The 16,591-nt window shown below is 37.1% G+C and overlaps 1 protein-coding gene across 1 annotated transcript in view; it reads right to left on the bottom strand.

Moving 5' to 3' along the window:
* The window catches only part of LOC148951085 (uncharacterized), a 58,990-nt gene that overhangs the window by 25,960 nt on the left and 16,439 nt on the right, over positions 1-16,591 (bottom strand). The window contains exon 3 of the mRNA XM_089090991.1: positions 8,698-8,820. Within this exon, the coding sequence (XP_088947117.1) occupies positions 8,698-8,820 (123 nt within the window). The remainder of the gene's footprint in view (positions 1-8,697; positions 8,821-16,591) is intronic.

Here is a 16,591-nt window from a genome sequence, read left to right as displayed (position 1 = left end):
TCCAAATATAGGGAAAAAAAAAATCTTAATTCGACCTAAGACACATGGATCCAAGAGGCAAAAATATTTTAATTTCATGTCCTTGCTATCAAAATTTTCAAATATAATAAAGAATCCTAGAAAACCATAAATTTTATCTATGATTGAACCTTAGACAAATAAGTTCAAGAGATGAAAAACCTTTTCAATTTCGTGTCCTTGATACAAAAACTTCCAAATATACAGAAAAATGTTAATTGGACCTAAGGCACATGGATCCAAATTAATACTTCCAAGTATAAAGAAGCTTCTTAATTCCAACTCAGGCACATTGGTCCAAAAGAAGAACAAGCATTTTAATTTCATATCCTTGATACCAAAACTTCCAAAAATAAAGAAAAATCTTAATTCCACCTTAGGCACATGGCTCCAAGAGACGAAAAAATATTCGTATTTCAAGTCATTGGTAGCGAAACTTCCAAAATACAAGAAAAAATCTTAATTCGACCTAGTGTACGTCGATCCAAGATTTGAAAAAAAAATATTTTAACTTCATAACATTGATGCCAAAACTTCCCAATATATAAAGAAAATTATTAATTTGATCTAAGACACATGGATCCAAGAGACAAAAAACATGTTAATTTCGTTTCATTCCTATCACAATTTCCAAATATAATGAAGAATTTTGATTGGATCTAAGGCACGTGGATCCAAAAGACGAAGAACTATTTAATTTCATGTCCTCGCTAGCAAACGCTCCAAATATAAAGAAGAATCATAGGAAACCACAGTTTTTAGGTATAATTGAACATAAGACACATGGATCAAACAGATGAAAAAACTTTTTTATAGGTGGTGATACTTTTTCACTACCTCAACTACTGCCATCTTCTAACTGCCCCAGATTTGATTGGCAGTAAAGTGAATTTGACAAACTGGAAGAACTCCCATTGATCAATTTATTTCTAATCTCATTACTGATGATACTTATAAGAGTGTATTGCTATTATATTTGCAATAAATACTTATTGTCCCAGTGTCCATTATATATTTTTCAAGAGATCAACTCAACTACTTGGTAAATTCCAAGTCATTTAAATGAAGACTGAGTATCGAAAATTATTAAAAGAGATAGAGAACACATTTGCACAGAACAAACTCAACTACTTGGTAAATTCCAAGTCTTTTAATTGGTGATTGAGTATCAAAAATTAGAAAAAAGTACTTTTGTTCTTTATTGAACTTAAGGTACATAGATCCAAGAGATGAAAAAACATTTTAATTTCATGTCATTTATGCCATTACTCCCAAATTTCAGGAAAAATCATAATTAAACCTAAGGAATATGGATCCAAGAGTTATAAGGAATATGGATCCAAGAGCTATCACAATTTCCAAATATAATGAATATCTTAATTAGATCTAAGGTACGTGGATCCAAGAGACAAAAAACTATTTAATTTCATGTCCTCGCTAGCAAAACCTTCAAATATAAAGAAGAATCATAGAAAACCATAGTTTTTTAGGTATAATTGAACATAAGACACGTGGATCCAAGAAATGAAAAAACTTTTTATAGGTGGCGACACCTTTTCACTACCTTAACTACTGCCATCTTTTCATCTATAGGCATAGATGTCAGCAAAACTGCTCAGACACACGGCTATAGTGAGAGGGACATGCAAAAAGTTAGGTTCATTTAAGCTTAGTTAGCGTGGGTGCTAAGTGAGCTTAAATGATAGCCGTGTGTTTGAGTGGGTTTGCTGCCATCTATAACTATAGTTGAAAAGATGGTAGCAGTTGAGGTAGTGAAAAGGTGTCGCTATCTATAAAAAGCTATCTATAAAAAGGTTTGTGTCCTAAGAGAAAATCCTCGTTTTTTGTTTTCTTTACTGATAATTTTATTCTTAATAAGCTGGATGCCCCACACCTCCCTTCCCCTACATTTATATATTTACATCTATGTAAAGCATTTTAATTAGCCCTGATATCTGCTAATAGTCTAGAATACTGGGAAAAAAGCTTTATGCTTTCCCAAGGCCCGAGCATAAATTTGCAATTTACTAAATATTAAAACAATGCGAAAATACAGTTCAAATCTAAAACAATAGGAGTTTTGTGTCCTAAGACAAAATTCCAGTTTTTTAAAGAAATGTAAAGAACTCAATCAGACCAAAAATGAGCAATACAATAAAATCAAATACTCTATAGATCGTAAAACTTCCAAAAATCAGCATCGATAACTAAATTGAACCCAAAATAAACAGAAGTTATAATAAATAACAAAACTCCCCTATTTCACGCTCTAACGTATACGAGGTTAGCATACTAAGGGAGGGATAATATTTGGTTTTTTGGTCTATTGGGTTCCATTGTAACTGAACCCCCGTGTAACTGAACCCCAAGCAACTGAACCACCGTGTAACTGAACCCCCGTGCAACTGAACCCCCGTGCAACTGAACCCCCGTGCAACTTAACCCTCGTGCTACAGAACCCTAATGCAACTGAACCCCCTTTAACTGAACCCTCGTGCAACTCCAACCCCGGGCAACTCAACCACATTTAACTAGACCCCCGTGTAACTGAATCCCCATGTAAATGAACCCCCTTGTACCTGAACCCCAGTGCAACTGAACCTCCGTATAACCGACCCCCCGTGCAACTGAACCCCCGTGCAACTGAACCCTCGTGCTACTGAACCCTCGTGCTACTGAACCCCCTTTATCTGAACCCTCGTGCAACTCAGCCCCCGTGCAACTCAACCCCATTTAAGTAAACCCCCGTATAACCGAACCCTCGTGCTACTGAACCCCTGTGTAACTGAACCCCTTTGCAACTGAACCCTTGTGCTACTGAACCCTCATGCAACTGAACCCCTGTAACTTAACCCTTGTGCAACTCAACCCCCGCGCAACTGAAACTGTGTGTAACAATGTAACCATGTAACTGTGTGTTAACAGAACACAACTGATGAGTGAAAAGTGATGAAAGAGAGGGGTAATACCGAATTCTTAGCTACCATTCTTGGGAGATATCTGACAGTTTATAAGTAACCATGGAATTCCTATGTTGTTTTAAAGTCACTTTTCTGTGAATAGGCAGCGTGGCTGCAGAGCGAACCTGGCGACGATAAATCACGTCAGTCCAGTTTTTGTCAGGAAAAAATTACTCAGTGATAATTTATTGCTCCCGCTAGCATTATGCGCTTCTAGATCCGGGCCTAGGGACCTAGTGGTAAATCCAGGCCTGAGCGTGCACATATTTCCTTTTGGTGAATTGACTTTCCCTTTAAGCACTCTCTGAAAGTTCCAACTTAATACACAAATCCCTTTTTGAGATACATCATTTTGAAAATCTGCATGCACATAGTCTCTTTTGATTTAGTTCAAGTTCCACTTCAAATACCTCATTCTGTCAAATTTTCAACTTGATATACGTAGCCTTAATAGTGCTAGTTTAGTAGTAGCAGAGTTCGTAGTAGGAGCAGTAGAAGAAATAATAGTGTTGAATTAGTAGTAGTAGTACCAGTATTAATAGCAGTAGTAGCAGGTAGATGCCCCAGAAGTTTCATCTTAATGCGCTAAGCTGTTACAAAACAAATTGCTGATGCACCTGTATCAGCAATCTGTATGTTATTGCAAGTTCCCAATTCTTAAAATTTAAGGTTTTTATAGAAAGGATGATCGTAAAAGCTTTGAAGGAGGCTCATTCGATTGGAAATTGAAAGTTCAAGTTCAATTTTGAAGAATCAAAGGTAATCAAAGTACAATCAGCCTCTCACTCTTAACTGACATCCCCCCTCCCCAAATACATCCGATCAAAATAAAAATAAACATTTTGTTCAAAATAGTCTGAATATCAAATAACCATGCCTTTTGGGTTAACAACCCCACCAGCAGCATCTGGGGCAAGGGCTGTAAGTTAATCTAGTTGTTCATTGCTAACACAGAAGGTTTTTGTAGAAAAGATTTTGTATGAACTTTTGGGGGGGGGGGGAGGGGGGCTCAATCGATTGGAAATTAAAGTTTCCAGTGCACTTTGTCAGAGTTAAAAGTGATCGGGAGGGCTTCCACCCCACCCTATTTTTCCCCTAAATACATCGGATTAAAATTTTGGGACAGTAATTTTATTTACAACAGTTTATAGGTTAAATAAATATACCATAGCTAAATAACTGTGGTTCAAAACCCTATTGTGTTTTACCCAATGTAAGTACGGTGGTTGAGTTTCACAAGGCTTCAGTAGCACGAGGGTTCAGTTGCAAGGGGATTCAGTTGCACGGATGTTCGGTTATACGGGGTTTCAGTTGCACGGGGGTTCAGTTACATGGGGGTTCAGTTACACGGGGGTTTAGTTAAATGGGGTTGAGCTGCACGGGGGTTGAGTTGCACGAGGGTTCAGTTAAAGGTGGGTTCAGTTGCACGAGGGGTCAGTAGTACGAGGGTTCAGTTGCACGGGGATTCAGTTGCAAGGGGGTCCAGTTGCACAAGTGTTCGGTTATACGGGGGTTCAGTTGCTCGGTAGTTCGGCTATACGTGGGTTCAGTTGCACGGGGGTTCAGTTACAGGGAGGTTCATTTACACGGGGGTTCAGTTACAGGGGTTCAGTTGCTTGGGGTTCAGTTACACGAGGTTCAGTCTATTATGCTCAGTTTAAACAACTCAGTATTAGCATAAAAGAAAGTAAGTTTAAATATAATTATATTTCATTAGATTTTTCTCCGTTAAATTATCGTGATTCTATGTGCTTTATTTTTTCATTAATTTTTTTGTACAAATATAGCTCTTAGACTTTTGAAATATAATATCTATTGAAACTATTTGAACGGAGAAATATCTTAATTGATTATTTAGAAACTATTTAATTATTTCCAATAAACTTACATAAAATTACATGGGCACCTGTCAAGCCATATTGGTATTGATGATGTTGGAGTCCCCCAGGGATCAATATTAGGACCACTACTTTTTTTGGTTTATATAAATGACCTTCCGAGGTGCTTACCCCAAGATAGTAGCTTAGTAGTAATTTTTTCAGATGATACAGCGGTAACAGTAAAAGCTAAAACCCCATCTTTCTTGGTTGAGAAAATGGAGATAGCAATGAAATCTTTGAATAAATGGTTTGCATGTAACTACCTAGCTCCGAATTTTTTAAAACTGAATTCATGATTTTTGGGTGGTCACAGCGGACAGTAAATACAATTACCTTAGAAGAGTTAATTGTAAATCAAAGTAGGATAAAAAGAGTAAAATCATTTCGTTACCTTGGGATTGTTCTCGATGAGCTTTTATCCTTCTGTAAACATTCTGATTATTTCAGTTTGAAACTTACCAATAACTTAGGTTGTCTTCATAGATTGAAACACGCGTTTCCTTTTTTCATCCTTAAAATTTTATACCAGTCATTGGATTATATCTTAATTATTGCCCTGTAATCTATTTCAAAACATTTAGTGTCAATCTGCAACCTCTTCAGATAATTCAAAATAAGGCGATTATAATTCTGGGTCCTTTTGTTCATCACCCAATGAGGCTTCAAAATCTCTCGGAAACTCAAACTTTATATGTTTCTCTCAATATACTTAATCTTAAACAACTGAAAGATCTGCATACAGCAATGTGCTATTACTATATTCAATCTTCAACAAGTAATTTCCATGATTTGGGTATAATTGAGATTCTCATTTCTCCTGCCTACCCCGTCCACTCCAAGAAGTATCGGATTCCTCCAATTAAATCAGAAAGAGCTAGATTCTCAATCAGATACCAGATTCCTCATATTGAAAATAAACTTAATTTAGTAGAAATGTTCCCAAGTTTCAAGAGCAGATCTTCTTTGAAAAAAACATATTTCAAAAATGATTCTTTGTCTGGATGTTGGGATTGATGAATAATGTATATTAGTATGGTTTGTGTTGTAGTGTGCTCGTGCTGGGGTGGCCACCTCTGTTATCTCCTACCTGGTATGTTGTTTTTTTTTTGTCTTTTTTTTTTATATCCTGTATTTATCATTTAGGCATTTTCTTATATTTGTTTATGGCCGACACATCGAGCCCTGCTCTCCGTCGACCAGTTTAAAAATTTGTTCGCCATGTATTTTTGTCAATTTTTGCCAAAAGAAGAATTGGTTAACACCAATTTGATTGTCATTTATATTCCTAATACTACACAATATTTTATATTGCTCACACGCCTCATTTGCTGCTTGTGCATTATACCGACCCCTCCAAAATAACAAAAATATGTATCTCTTAATGGAGTCATTATCCCCTCAGATTTATCCCTTAGTTGATAAGCAATAAATATTTCAAGTCTTTCTCTCTCTAAATAATTGTTCCAATTCTAAATGTACGCAATAACTATGTGTTAAATTCCTGAAGACTCACTCTGTAATCTGTCGTTTGAATTCTAAAGTCTCTCTCTCTATAGTAGGTCAAATTCCTTCTCTTGGTGTTCTGGCTGGAGTCCAGTTGTCTTCCATATATGGTGTTCGTCCTGTAGCATTGCCCCTCCCACTACTTATATATATTTTTTTGTAGGATAAGAAATTACACTCATATGCTAACACTCATATGCTGGCACAAAAGGTGGAGAAGTCTTCAGCGTTTTCGGGAAACTTCACAGGTGAGGCGAGTGTTACCACGAACTTTATTTTTACAGATGTTTAATAAAAGATATTCGGTTTTAAGCTTACTTCTTATACAAAAACAGCTTGTGGGAAAGAACTGTAAGTAAGAAGTGAATCGTGCTAATAGTAACCAGACCTCTAAAAAATAGTTCCAATAAAGTTACGTAAGACATTTAACTTTTTACGTGGATTTCAAATATATATAATTCACTAATTTTGAAGCTACCCAATAAAAGCTACGAGCCTGAGAAATTTTGACCAACTTAAGAAATAATGGATAAAAAATAAAGAAGGAAAATAAGCAGTCAACACGGAGAATCGACTTAAAATTTATCAAAAACCCATCTATTAAGCTTCCCATAGTTTCAGAAACGGTAAAATTGCGCTGCAGTAATATTCGTTTTTTTTTAATTTGAAAAAAAACTTTTTTCGAGAAGAACGTTGAAAAATGGATTTTCTTTAGGTAATATCATTGGAAAAACAGCAAAACGTACCCCCACTCCTCTAGGTTTTGAAAATTTTAGTTTTTCCTCCCTCCCTGATATCAATAAATTCATGCCAATGCTTACCTTGCTAGTGGGAGAGCGGATTGTGGTGTTGATTCCGCTCATAATGCACTTGAAAATAATGATTTTCATAGGAGGCAGTATTGGACTTCAATTCGTGTTTAGTTTATATTAGAGATAAATTGACTAAAAGTGTATTTGGCTAAAATTTTTGTCGTATCTTTGTGATTCAGAAAGTTTCTTTCAGAGCAAATATAGATATCTCTTTCATTCTTGCAGATGAATTAATAATAAAAAAAAGTTTTTTTAACTAAGGAGCAACATAAAAAACTCAAAACGAACTGAAATTATCCCGTATAATAAGGTGTTGTCCCCCTCCTCAATACCTTACTCTTTACGCTAAAGCTTTCAGCACTTTTAAAAAAGCTTCCTACTCTAATTAAACGGCCTTTGAGTTTCAGGAGCCGCTCTTAAAAATTGGGACAACCAGTCAAACTTTAGAGTAAAGCGCAAGGTATGGAGGAGCGGATAACCCCTTCATATACGGAATAATTTCTGTTCGTTTTGAGTTTTAATGTTTCTCCTTACTTTCAATTAAAAAAAAATTGTGTTTTTTTATATTTAATTTCTGGTCGTTTTTCAAATAATGCCGGTAAATCTGGCTTACCCTCCTTGGAGTATACCCCCCCACTCACGTGAAAATCCTCTGTGGAAATTTTTTTCTACGTCAAATACATCCCGCCCCCATTAAATTTCCCTCCGGACAGTTCCACCCTCGCTGACAATCCCCCCCCCGGAAAATTTCCACAGGGTGACAAAAGAAAAAATCCAAAAGAATTTCAGAATTTCCAGGAAGAAATAAAAAGGCCAAAACATGAGCTGAATCAAAAAGATCAAAAACGCAGGAGGTAAAGGATATGTGAGCTGTTTCCTAGAATATAAATAATATCATGGCTACGGCTTTGTTTTAAACCGTCTTAAGTAAGCCACATTGTAGGCCGGCTTTCCAAAAACCCTAATTCTCCTTTCGGCTCACAAGTTTATTTCTTTTAGCAAGTTTCATAGCAAGCAAATTTTTTTTTGCCAGTTTTATTTATTATTTTCTTTTTATCAAAAACGTCAGTACTAGTCCGCTAAAATCCGTTTTAAGGAAGCTATTGCAAATATCACTCTTGCTTACTTTTCGCTCTTTGCTTATTGTTCATGGCCATGGATATTTGAACAAACCAAAGGATTTGTATATATATTTTTTTTGCTATCTTATTAACTATATTTAATTGTTAGAATTATTACAATTACGGACGCTATTATATTATAATCTTGCAAGGACACCGGGGGGGGGGCTCCGCCCTTCCCCAAAAAAATCTCACGATTTTTTATTTTCCACAATTTTCTGATACTTCTCACAGAATAAGGGGTTTGGACAACCCCCCCCCCCGAAACAAATACCTACGTACGTGCCTGATTATAATATATTATAATTCCATAACATTAAGATGTCGTAGGGACAATGGCACTGTCCATAGATCCAAAAAGACAATTTTACAAAACAAAAATTCATGTGTTATGGCAACATACCTTATGAAGAACAGTTCTTCCAAATCGATCACGGCTTTCAAGAATGTCACTGGAAAAGCTTTCCCTGAGAAAGTAGGCCAAGTCACCAGCAATTGCTGCACTATGGACAGCTTGAATCATTTTCTGTAACGAATAAAATACTTTGTTTTAACAACGATGTATGATCAACGAAGAAGACGAAACAAAGCAGATAAATCAGCAAGAACCTCCACCAACCCGTCTTCAAGAAAATACGTATCAAATTAGTCTTAACAGTTACTCAAATAATTAAAACCACTTTAAATAATAAAAAAAAAAAAAAAGAACAGAGAGAAATAACTCGTTTTTTTGTTAATTTTTCAAGCTAATTCTGTATTGAATTTTTAATCGGTTTATATTTTCCGATTACTAACATAAAAAAGGTTTCTTTTTTATTTTATTTTTTTATTTCAGTTTTTAACATTGAAGACGGTTTGGCAGAGGCTCTTTTCAAAATATCGACTTGAAGTAAAAGGTTTTTACAACTGGATTTTCTGTTTCTATAAACACAAACCTTGTTTCCCACGCTATTGACAAATTTTTTCTTGCCCTAAATACAGAAGGAAATGCCGAAAATTTGAGGAGGGAGAAATTCAATTAGGGCAAAGACCAGAATGTAGCATCCATAAAGATAGCTTCAAGTATTAAAGCCAATATAATAGCAAAGCAACAATAGCAATATAACAGCAAATGGCTTATATTTTTGGAAAATTTGACTGAAACGCTAGAAAAATCTTTTCGTTTCTTCATTCTTTTTCTTCTTTATTTTTGATTCATCATATGGTCTTGGGATCTACTTAAAAGAAAAAAAAACAGTAAAAATTTCAGTACTGATTCAATAAAGAGCGTAGCAATTCGTTAATTTATACTTTTGCTGCACTCTGTAGCGTAAGTGCAGCAGAAATCGTTTTAGCTCGATATGTATAATATCTATAGACATCTAATATACAAGCTAGAATATCAAGCTTTACAATTATATCTGAAAAACAGGTTGAGGGGTGGGCTGGAGCAAGCCTCACTGATAACTTAAATAATACTTTAAAAAAAAAACTTCAGAAAGGGGAACCCCCCCTAGATAAATTTTAAATATCGGTCCAGAAAGTACTTTTTTCGTATCAATAATGTCAACTAATAATTCTCAGAAACATAGTTTCGGTTAGGAAACTAAAAACATGAGCTAAAAGTAAAAATTCAGCATAGCCTACAAGGCAAGTTACAAGGCAACAAAAGAATTTGATAGGTCAGAAATATTGGCTGTCACAGATGTTTCAATCTATGTTTATACAGTAGAAATTAGTCATCTTTCTTTTTAAACTATCTAAGATCTTTGGGCTATTTTTTGGTAAAAATCCAAATGAAACAACCAGAATAATTATAAACTCTTCTAGAGTGGTCAAGAACCATTTTGTCAACCAAGGGTTTCCTAATCCTCCCCATACCTACGCCCCTATCCCAAGTTATGTACTATTTTCTAATTTTCAAATAATTCGTGCTAACGAACTGTAAGTAAGGAGCGACTCGGCCCAATAATAACCGAAACTCTAAGAACCGGAATTTTGATAACAATAGATACATCAAAAGAGTAGGCTTTTATGCTAATTCCAAATGGAATTTTATTATTCAATTCAATTCAATTTATTTATAACCTGTCAAAACAAAAAGGGGCGCAAGTCCCCTAAATGACAGAGTACATAAGAGAAACAAAAGAAAAAAGACAAGAAAACTTATACACTGAACAAAAATAAGCAGTTTTTACAATCATAATTATCATAGACATAATCACAAATCATATATCATAATAACAAGATAAAAAATAAATCAAAAGACATAAAAAAAAACTCATAAAAATAAAGAGGACAAATCCTGATTTAGTTTACTGGTGGAAGATTTAAAATCTTTTACTCTTTTATCAATAATTGTCGAAGGGAAAATGAGCTTGAATTTTTAGGACAAAAAAAAAGTTACTAGTCCAAGGGGGCATATGTAAAAGAAATTTAGCAAATTTAAAATAAATCTGATGAACAAGTTTTTTTTTGAAAGAGGAAAAAATTGCCAAATTGGAGAGAGAGCAAGAAGATGAGGAACAGTTAGACTAGAAAGATAAATTTTAGAAATATTTAAACAACTAAGGTGTGTAACATTAGAGACCAGTGACGCATAAGCTAACCTTGTCTTTTTTTCAAGATTTTGAATGGCAAGCTTAATAGTTTCCTTAATTGAATTTCCAATTGGCATTCCCAGGTAAATAAGTCTTTTAGAGAGGGGGATACAAGTTTCAGTAAGTTGGAGGGATTTATCAGAGTATCCTTTGAGGTTGAAACCGACAGCTACAGTTTTATCCACATTAAAACTGAAACCAATCTGCTGATATTCTAGTTTTAACTTCGAAAAAGTGCTCTCACAACCAGAGAAAGTGCGACTCAGATTCAGGATATCATCAGCATACGTAAGTAAAGAGACTTCTAAACCCCCGTAAATACAGGTGGACACAATAGAGCTTTGAGCAGGAATGACTGAATTATTAAAAAGCGCGGGGGAAGTGAGACCTCCTTGTTTAACGCCCTTTAGCACATTAAAAAGCTCTGAACCGCGCTTCATTTTGGCAGGAAGATGTTTATACATGTATCGAAGACACTTTATAACTGAAGTCAACCCCTGTCTTTAGAGCTTCTACCAAAATCTTATGTTTAATATCAACCTTCAAAGCTACGAGCCTGAATATATTTGCCTGATTTTCAAAAAAGGTAGGAAATACCCACAAAACGTCAAGTAATCTTAACAAAAGTCAGATTCAGCATATCAGAGAACCATACTGTAGAGGTTTCAAGCTCTTATCTACAAAAATGTAGAATTTCGTATTTCTTTGTCCGAAGAAAGATTTTTAATGCATGTTTATTTATTTGTTTGTCTTTTTCTATTATCCCCAGGGTTGATCGTATCACACCAATGGTCCTAGAAGATCGGAGGACAAACAATTCAAACGGAAATCAAAAGTTCTAGTCCCCTTTTTAAGTGACCAAAAAGATCGGAGGACACCTAACTCCCCTCCCACGCTCATTTTCCCCAAAGATATCTGATTAAAAAACCTTCGGGGTCTACATACCCCCCACCTCAGAGCCCGGGGGAAGGGTTGTAATTTATGCACTTGGGGCATATAAAGTTATTATGGAAAAGTGGTCGTATAAACCTCGGAGGGAACTCAAATGATTAGAAATTGAATGTTCTAATTCTCTTTTTAAGGTTCAAAGTGATTCGATTGCAACTAGCCCCTCCTCCCCCCACCCCCGTGAACTCTCTTTTCCCCCGAATGGGTCCGATCAAATTTTTGATATAACCATTCTGTTCAAAATAAACCAAAGATCATATAACAAAGACTCCAGGGATAACCCAGCCCCCCCCCCAGAACATGGTGCCAAGTGTTGTAAATTATGCCCCGGGGACATATAAGGTTTTTATGGAAGGAATGGCTGTTTAAACTTCGGAGGGGCTCATTCGATTTTAAATAAGAATTGGCAATAAGCCTCCCGCCACCAGCCCCAAGGCCATTAAGCTTCAATTTTTCCCCCAGAGACACTTCATATAGATCGGATGGCAACTAGCCCCCCCCAAGGGCCCTTTTTTCTCCAAATGCATCCGATAAAAATTTTGAGATAGTCATTTTGTTCAAAATAGTTTAAAGATAAAATAACAAAAACTCCGGGTTTGACGCAACTCCCCAGAGCCAGTGGGAAGTGGGCAAGTGTTGTAAGTTATGCAACGGGGCATATAAGGCTTTTATGTAAGGGTTGGTCGTATAAACTTCAGAGGTGGCTCATTTGATTGGAAATTGAAAGTTTTAGTTGCCTTTTTAAGAGTCAAAAGTGAACTGAAGGCATCTACCCCCCCCCCCTCCCTTCTCACACACAACCTCTTTTCCTCAAACACCTTCAATAAAAAATTTGAGATAGGAATTTTCTTTTAATAGTCCATCAACCAGATAACAAGAACTTTGGGGTCAACATACCCCTCCCCCCCAGAGCCTGGGGGAAGGGTTGTAAATTATACCCGGAGGCATATAAGGTTTTTTGGAAGTGGTAAACTTCGGAGGGGACTCAAATGACTAGAAATTTGAAGTTCTAGTTCCCTTTTTTTGAGATTCAGCAATCTGAGAAAAGCAATCTGATGGTAGATAGCCCTCCACCCCCCCCCCCAAACCAACCATCTTTTCCCCAAATGCGCCCGATCAAATTTGTGAGATTTTCATTTTGTTCAAAATAGACCAAAGGTCATATATTAAAAACTCTGGGGTTAACACGGCCCCCCAGAACCCAAGTGTTGGGGGCAAGTGTTGCAAATTATGCCCCGGGGGCATATAAGGTTTTATGGAAGAAATAATCGTATAACTTCGTCGGGGGCTCATTCTATTGGAAATTGAAAGTTCTAGTTCCCTTTTTAAGAGTCAAAAGGGATTGGAGGGCAACTAATTCTCCTGCCTTCTTTACCCCAAATCCATCCGATCGAATTTTTTAGATAAGAATTTTGCTAAAATCAGAGGCAAGGCTGTAGCGTTGCCTATAGTAAAGGCCATACGGCTCCAATGTTTTATTATTATTATTTTTTTTCCCAGAGGCACTTCATATGGAAGAGGTCGTCATAGAAACTTCCAAGGGGACTCATTCAATTGGAAATCGAGAGTTCTAGTGCCCTTTTTAATAGTCGAAAATGATTGGAGGGCAACTAGCCCCCCCCACGCCCATCATTCCCCCAAACACATCCAATCCAAAATTTGAGATATCCATTTTGTTATGCGTAGTTGATTTCCGGATAGAAAATATATTTTTGAGGAGGATAATCCCCCACAATCCTCAGGGCAAGGGTTTTAAGTTATGCCCTGGGGGCATATAAGGTTTATATAGAAGGCGTTGTCGTAGAAACTTCAAAACAGGGTCATTCGATTGGAAATTAAAGAGCTAGTGCCCTTTTTAATAGTCGAAAGTGATTGGAGTGTAACTAGCCCCCATCCCCCCCACGCCCATCATTTCACCAAACACGTCAAATCAAAATTTTCAGATAGCCATTTTGTTCAGCGTAGTTGATTTCCAGATAGAAAATATATTTTTGAGGAGGACACTCCCCCGCAAGCCTCAGGGCAAGGGTTCTAAGTTATACCCTGGGGGCATATAAGGTTGTTATAGAAGGCGTTGTCGTAGAAACTTCAAAACAGGCTGATTCGATTGGAAATTCAAAGGGATAGTACCCATTTTTATAGTTGAAAATGATTGGAGGGCATCTAGCCCCCCCACGCCCATCATTCCCCCAAACACACTCCCTCAAAATTTCCAGATAACTACTTTGTTCAGTGCAGTTCATTTCCGGATGGAATATAGATTTTTGAGGAGGACACCCCCCCATAACTCTCAGGGCGAGGGTTTAAAGTTATGCCCTGAGAGCATATAAGGTTTTTATAGAAGGTCTTGTCGTAAAGACTTCAAAACAGTATCATTCGATTGGAAATTAAAGAGCTAGTGCACTTTTTAATAGTTGAAAGTGGTTGGAGTGTAACTAGCCCCCCTCCCCCCCCACGCCCATCATTTCCCCAAACACATCAAATCAAAATTTTCAGATAGCCATTTTGTTCAGCGTAATTGATTTCCAGATAGAAAATATATTTTTGAGGAGGACACTCCCCCACAAGCCTCAGGGCAAGGGTTTTAAGTTATGCCCTGGGGGCATATAAGGTTTTTATAGAAGGCGTTGTCGTAGAAACTTCAAAAAAGGCTCATTCGATTGGAAATTTAAGGGCTAGTGTCCTTTTTAATAGTCGAAAGTGATTGGAGGGCAGCTAGCCCCACCCCCACGCCCATCAGTCCCCCAAACACATCCAATCAAAATTTTTAGATAGCCTTTTTGTTCATAACGGTTGCCACCCAGATAGAAAACGCATTTTCGAGGACGACACTCCCCCAAAACCCTCAGAGGAAAAGTTTTAAGCTATGCCCTGGAGACATATAAGGTTTTTATAGAAGGCGTTGTCGTAGAAACTTCAAAACATGCTCCTTCGAGTGGAAATTAAAGAGCTAGTGCCCTTTTTAATAGTTGAAAGTGATTGGAGTGTAACTAGCCCCCTTCCCCCCCCCACGCCCATCATTTCTCCAAACACATCCAATCAAAATTTTCAGATAGCTATTTTGTTCAGCGTAGTTGATTTCCAGGTATAAAATATATTTTTGAGGAGGACACTCCCCCAAAACCCTCAAGGCAAGAGTTTTGAGTTATGCCCTGGGGGCATATAAGGTTTTTATAGAAGGCGTTGTCGTAGAAACTTCAAAACAGGCTCAATCGACTGGAAATTAAAGGGCTAGTGCCCTTTTTAATAGTCAAAAGTGATTGGAATACAACTAGCACCCCCCCCCCCCCAACCCTTCATTTACCCAAACACATCCAATCAAAATTTTGAGATAGCCATTTTGTTCCGCGTAATTGATTTCCAGATAGAAAATATGTTTTTGAGGAGGACACTCTCCCAGAACCTTCAGGGCAAGGGTTTTAAGATATGCCCTTGGGGCGTATAAGGTTTTTATAGAAGGCGCTGTCGTAGAAACTTCAAAAAAAGCTAATTCGATTGGAAATTCAAACGGCTAGTGCCTTTTTTAATCGTCGAAAGTGATTTGAGGGCAAATAGCCCCCCCCCCCCCCACGCCCATCATTCCCCCAAAAACATCCAATCAAAATTTTGAGATAGCCATTTTTGTTCAGCGTAGTTGATTTCCAGATTGAAAATATGTTTTTGAGGAAGACACTCCCCCACAACCCTCCGGGCAAGAGTTTTAAGTTATGCCCTGGGGGCATATAAGGTTTTTATAGAAGGCTTCGTCGTAGAAACTTCAAAATAGGCACATTCAGTTGGAAATTCAAAGGGCTAGTGCTCTTTTTAATAGTCGAAAGTGATTGGAGGGCAACTAGCCCCCCCCACGCCCATCATTCCCCCAAACACATCCAATAGAAATTTTGATATAGCCATTTTGTTCAGCGTAGTTGATTGCCAGATAGAACATATGTTTTTGAGGAGTACAATCCCCCACAACCCTCAGGGCAAGGGTTTTAAGTTATGCCCTGGGGGCATATAAGGTTTTTATAAAATGCGTTGTCGTAGAAACTTCAAAACAGGCTCATTCGATTGGAAATTAAAAGGCTAGTGCCCTTTTTAATAGTCGAAAATGATTGGAGGGCAACTAGCCCCCCCCCACGCCCATCATACCCCCAAACACCTCCAATCAAAATGGTTAGATAACCTTTTTGTTCAGCGTAGCTGATTTCCAGATAGAAAATATGTTTTTGAGGAGGACACTCTCCCAGAACCTTCAGGGCAAGGGTTTTAAGATATGCCCTGGGGGCATATAAGGTTTTATAGAAGGCGTTGTCGTAGAAACTTCAAAAAAGGCTCATTCGATTGGAAATTCCGAGGGCTAGTGCCCTTTGTAATAGTCGAAAGTGATTTGAGGGCAACTAACCCCCCTCTCACGCCCACCTTTTCCCCAAACACATCCAATCAAAATTTTAAGACAGCCATTTTATTAAACGTAGTTTTATGTTCTGGAAATTAGGTCTTTGAGGATTACAACTCTCCCAAAGCCCTCAGGGAAAGGGCTATATTTTAAAGATTCTCTGAATCCTTCATATTATTTCATATGGAAGGAATGCTCGTATAAACTTTAGAGAGGGCTCATTTGATTGAAAATTGAAAGTTCTTGTTCACTTTTTAAGACTCAAAAGACATCGAAGAGCAACGAGTCCTTCCCCCTCTTCCATACCCCAAATGTATTAGATAAAATTTTTGATAAAAAGATCTTGTTAAAACGGTTTAAAGTTCTGATAACAAAGAACTCTAGTGTTGACA

The sequence above is a fragment of the Artemia sp. Qi Xiang Cuo genome, chromosome 6 (genome assembly GCF_049724085.1).
Source record: "Artemia sp. Qi Xiang Cuo chromosome 6, ASM4972408v1, whole genome shotgun sequence".
NCBI lineage: Eukaryota > Metazoa > Arthropoda > Branchiopoda > Anostraca > Artemiidae > Artemia > Artemia sp. Qi Xiang Cuo.
Note: the sequence above shows the minus strand (reverse complement) of the source record. Positions and strands in the feature narration are given on the sequence as shown.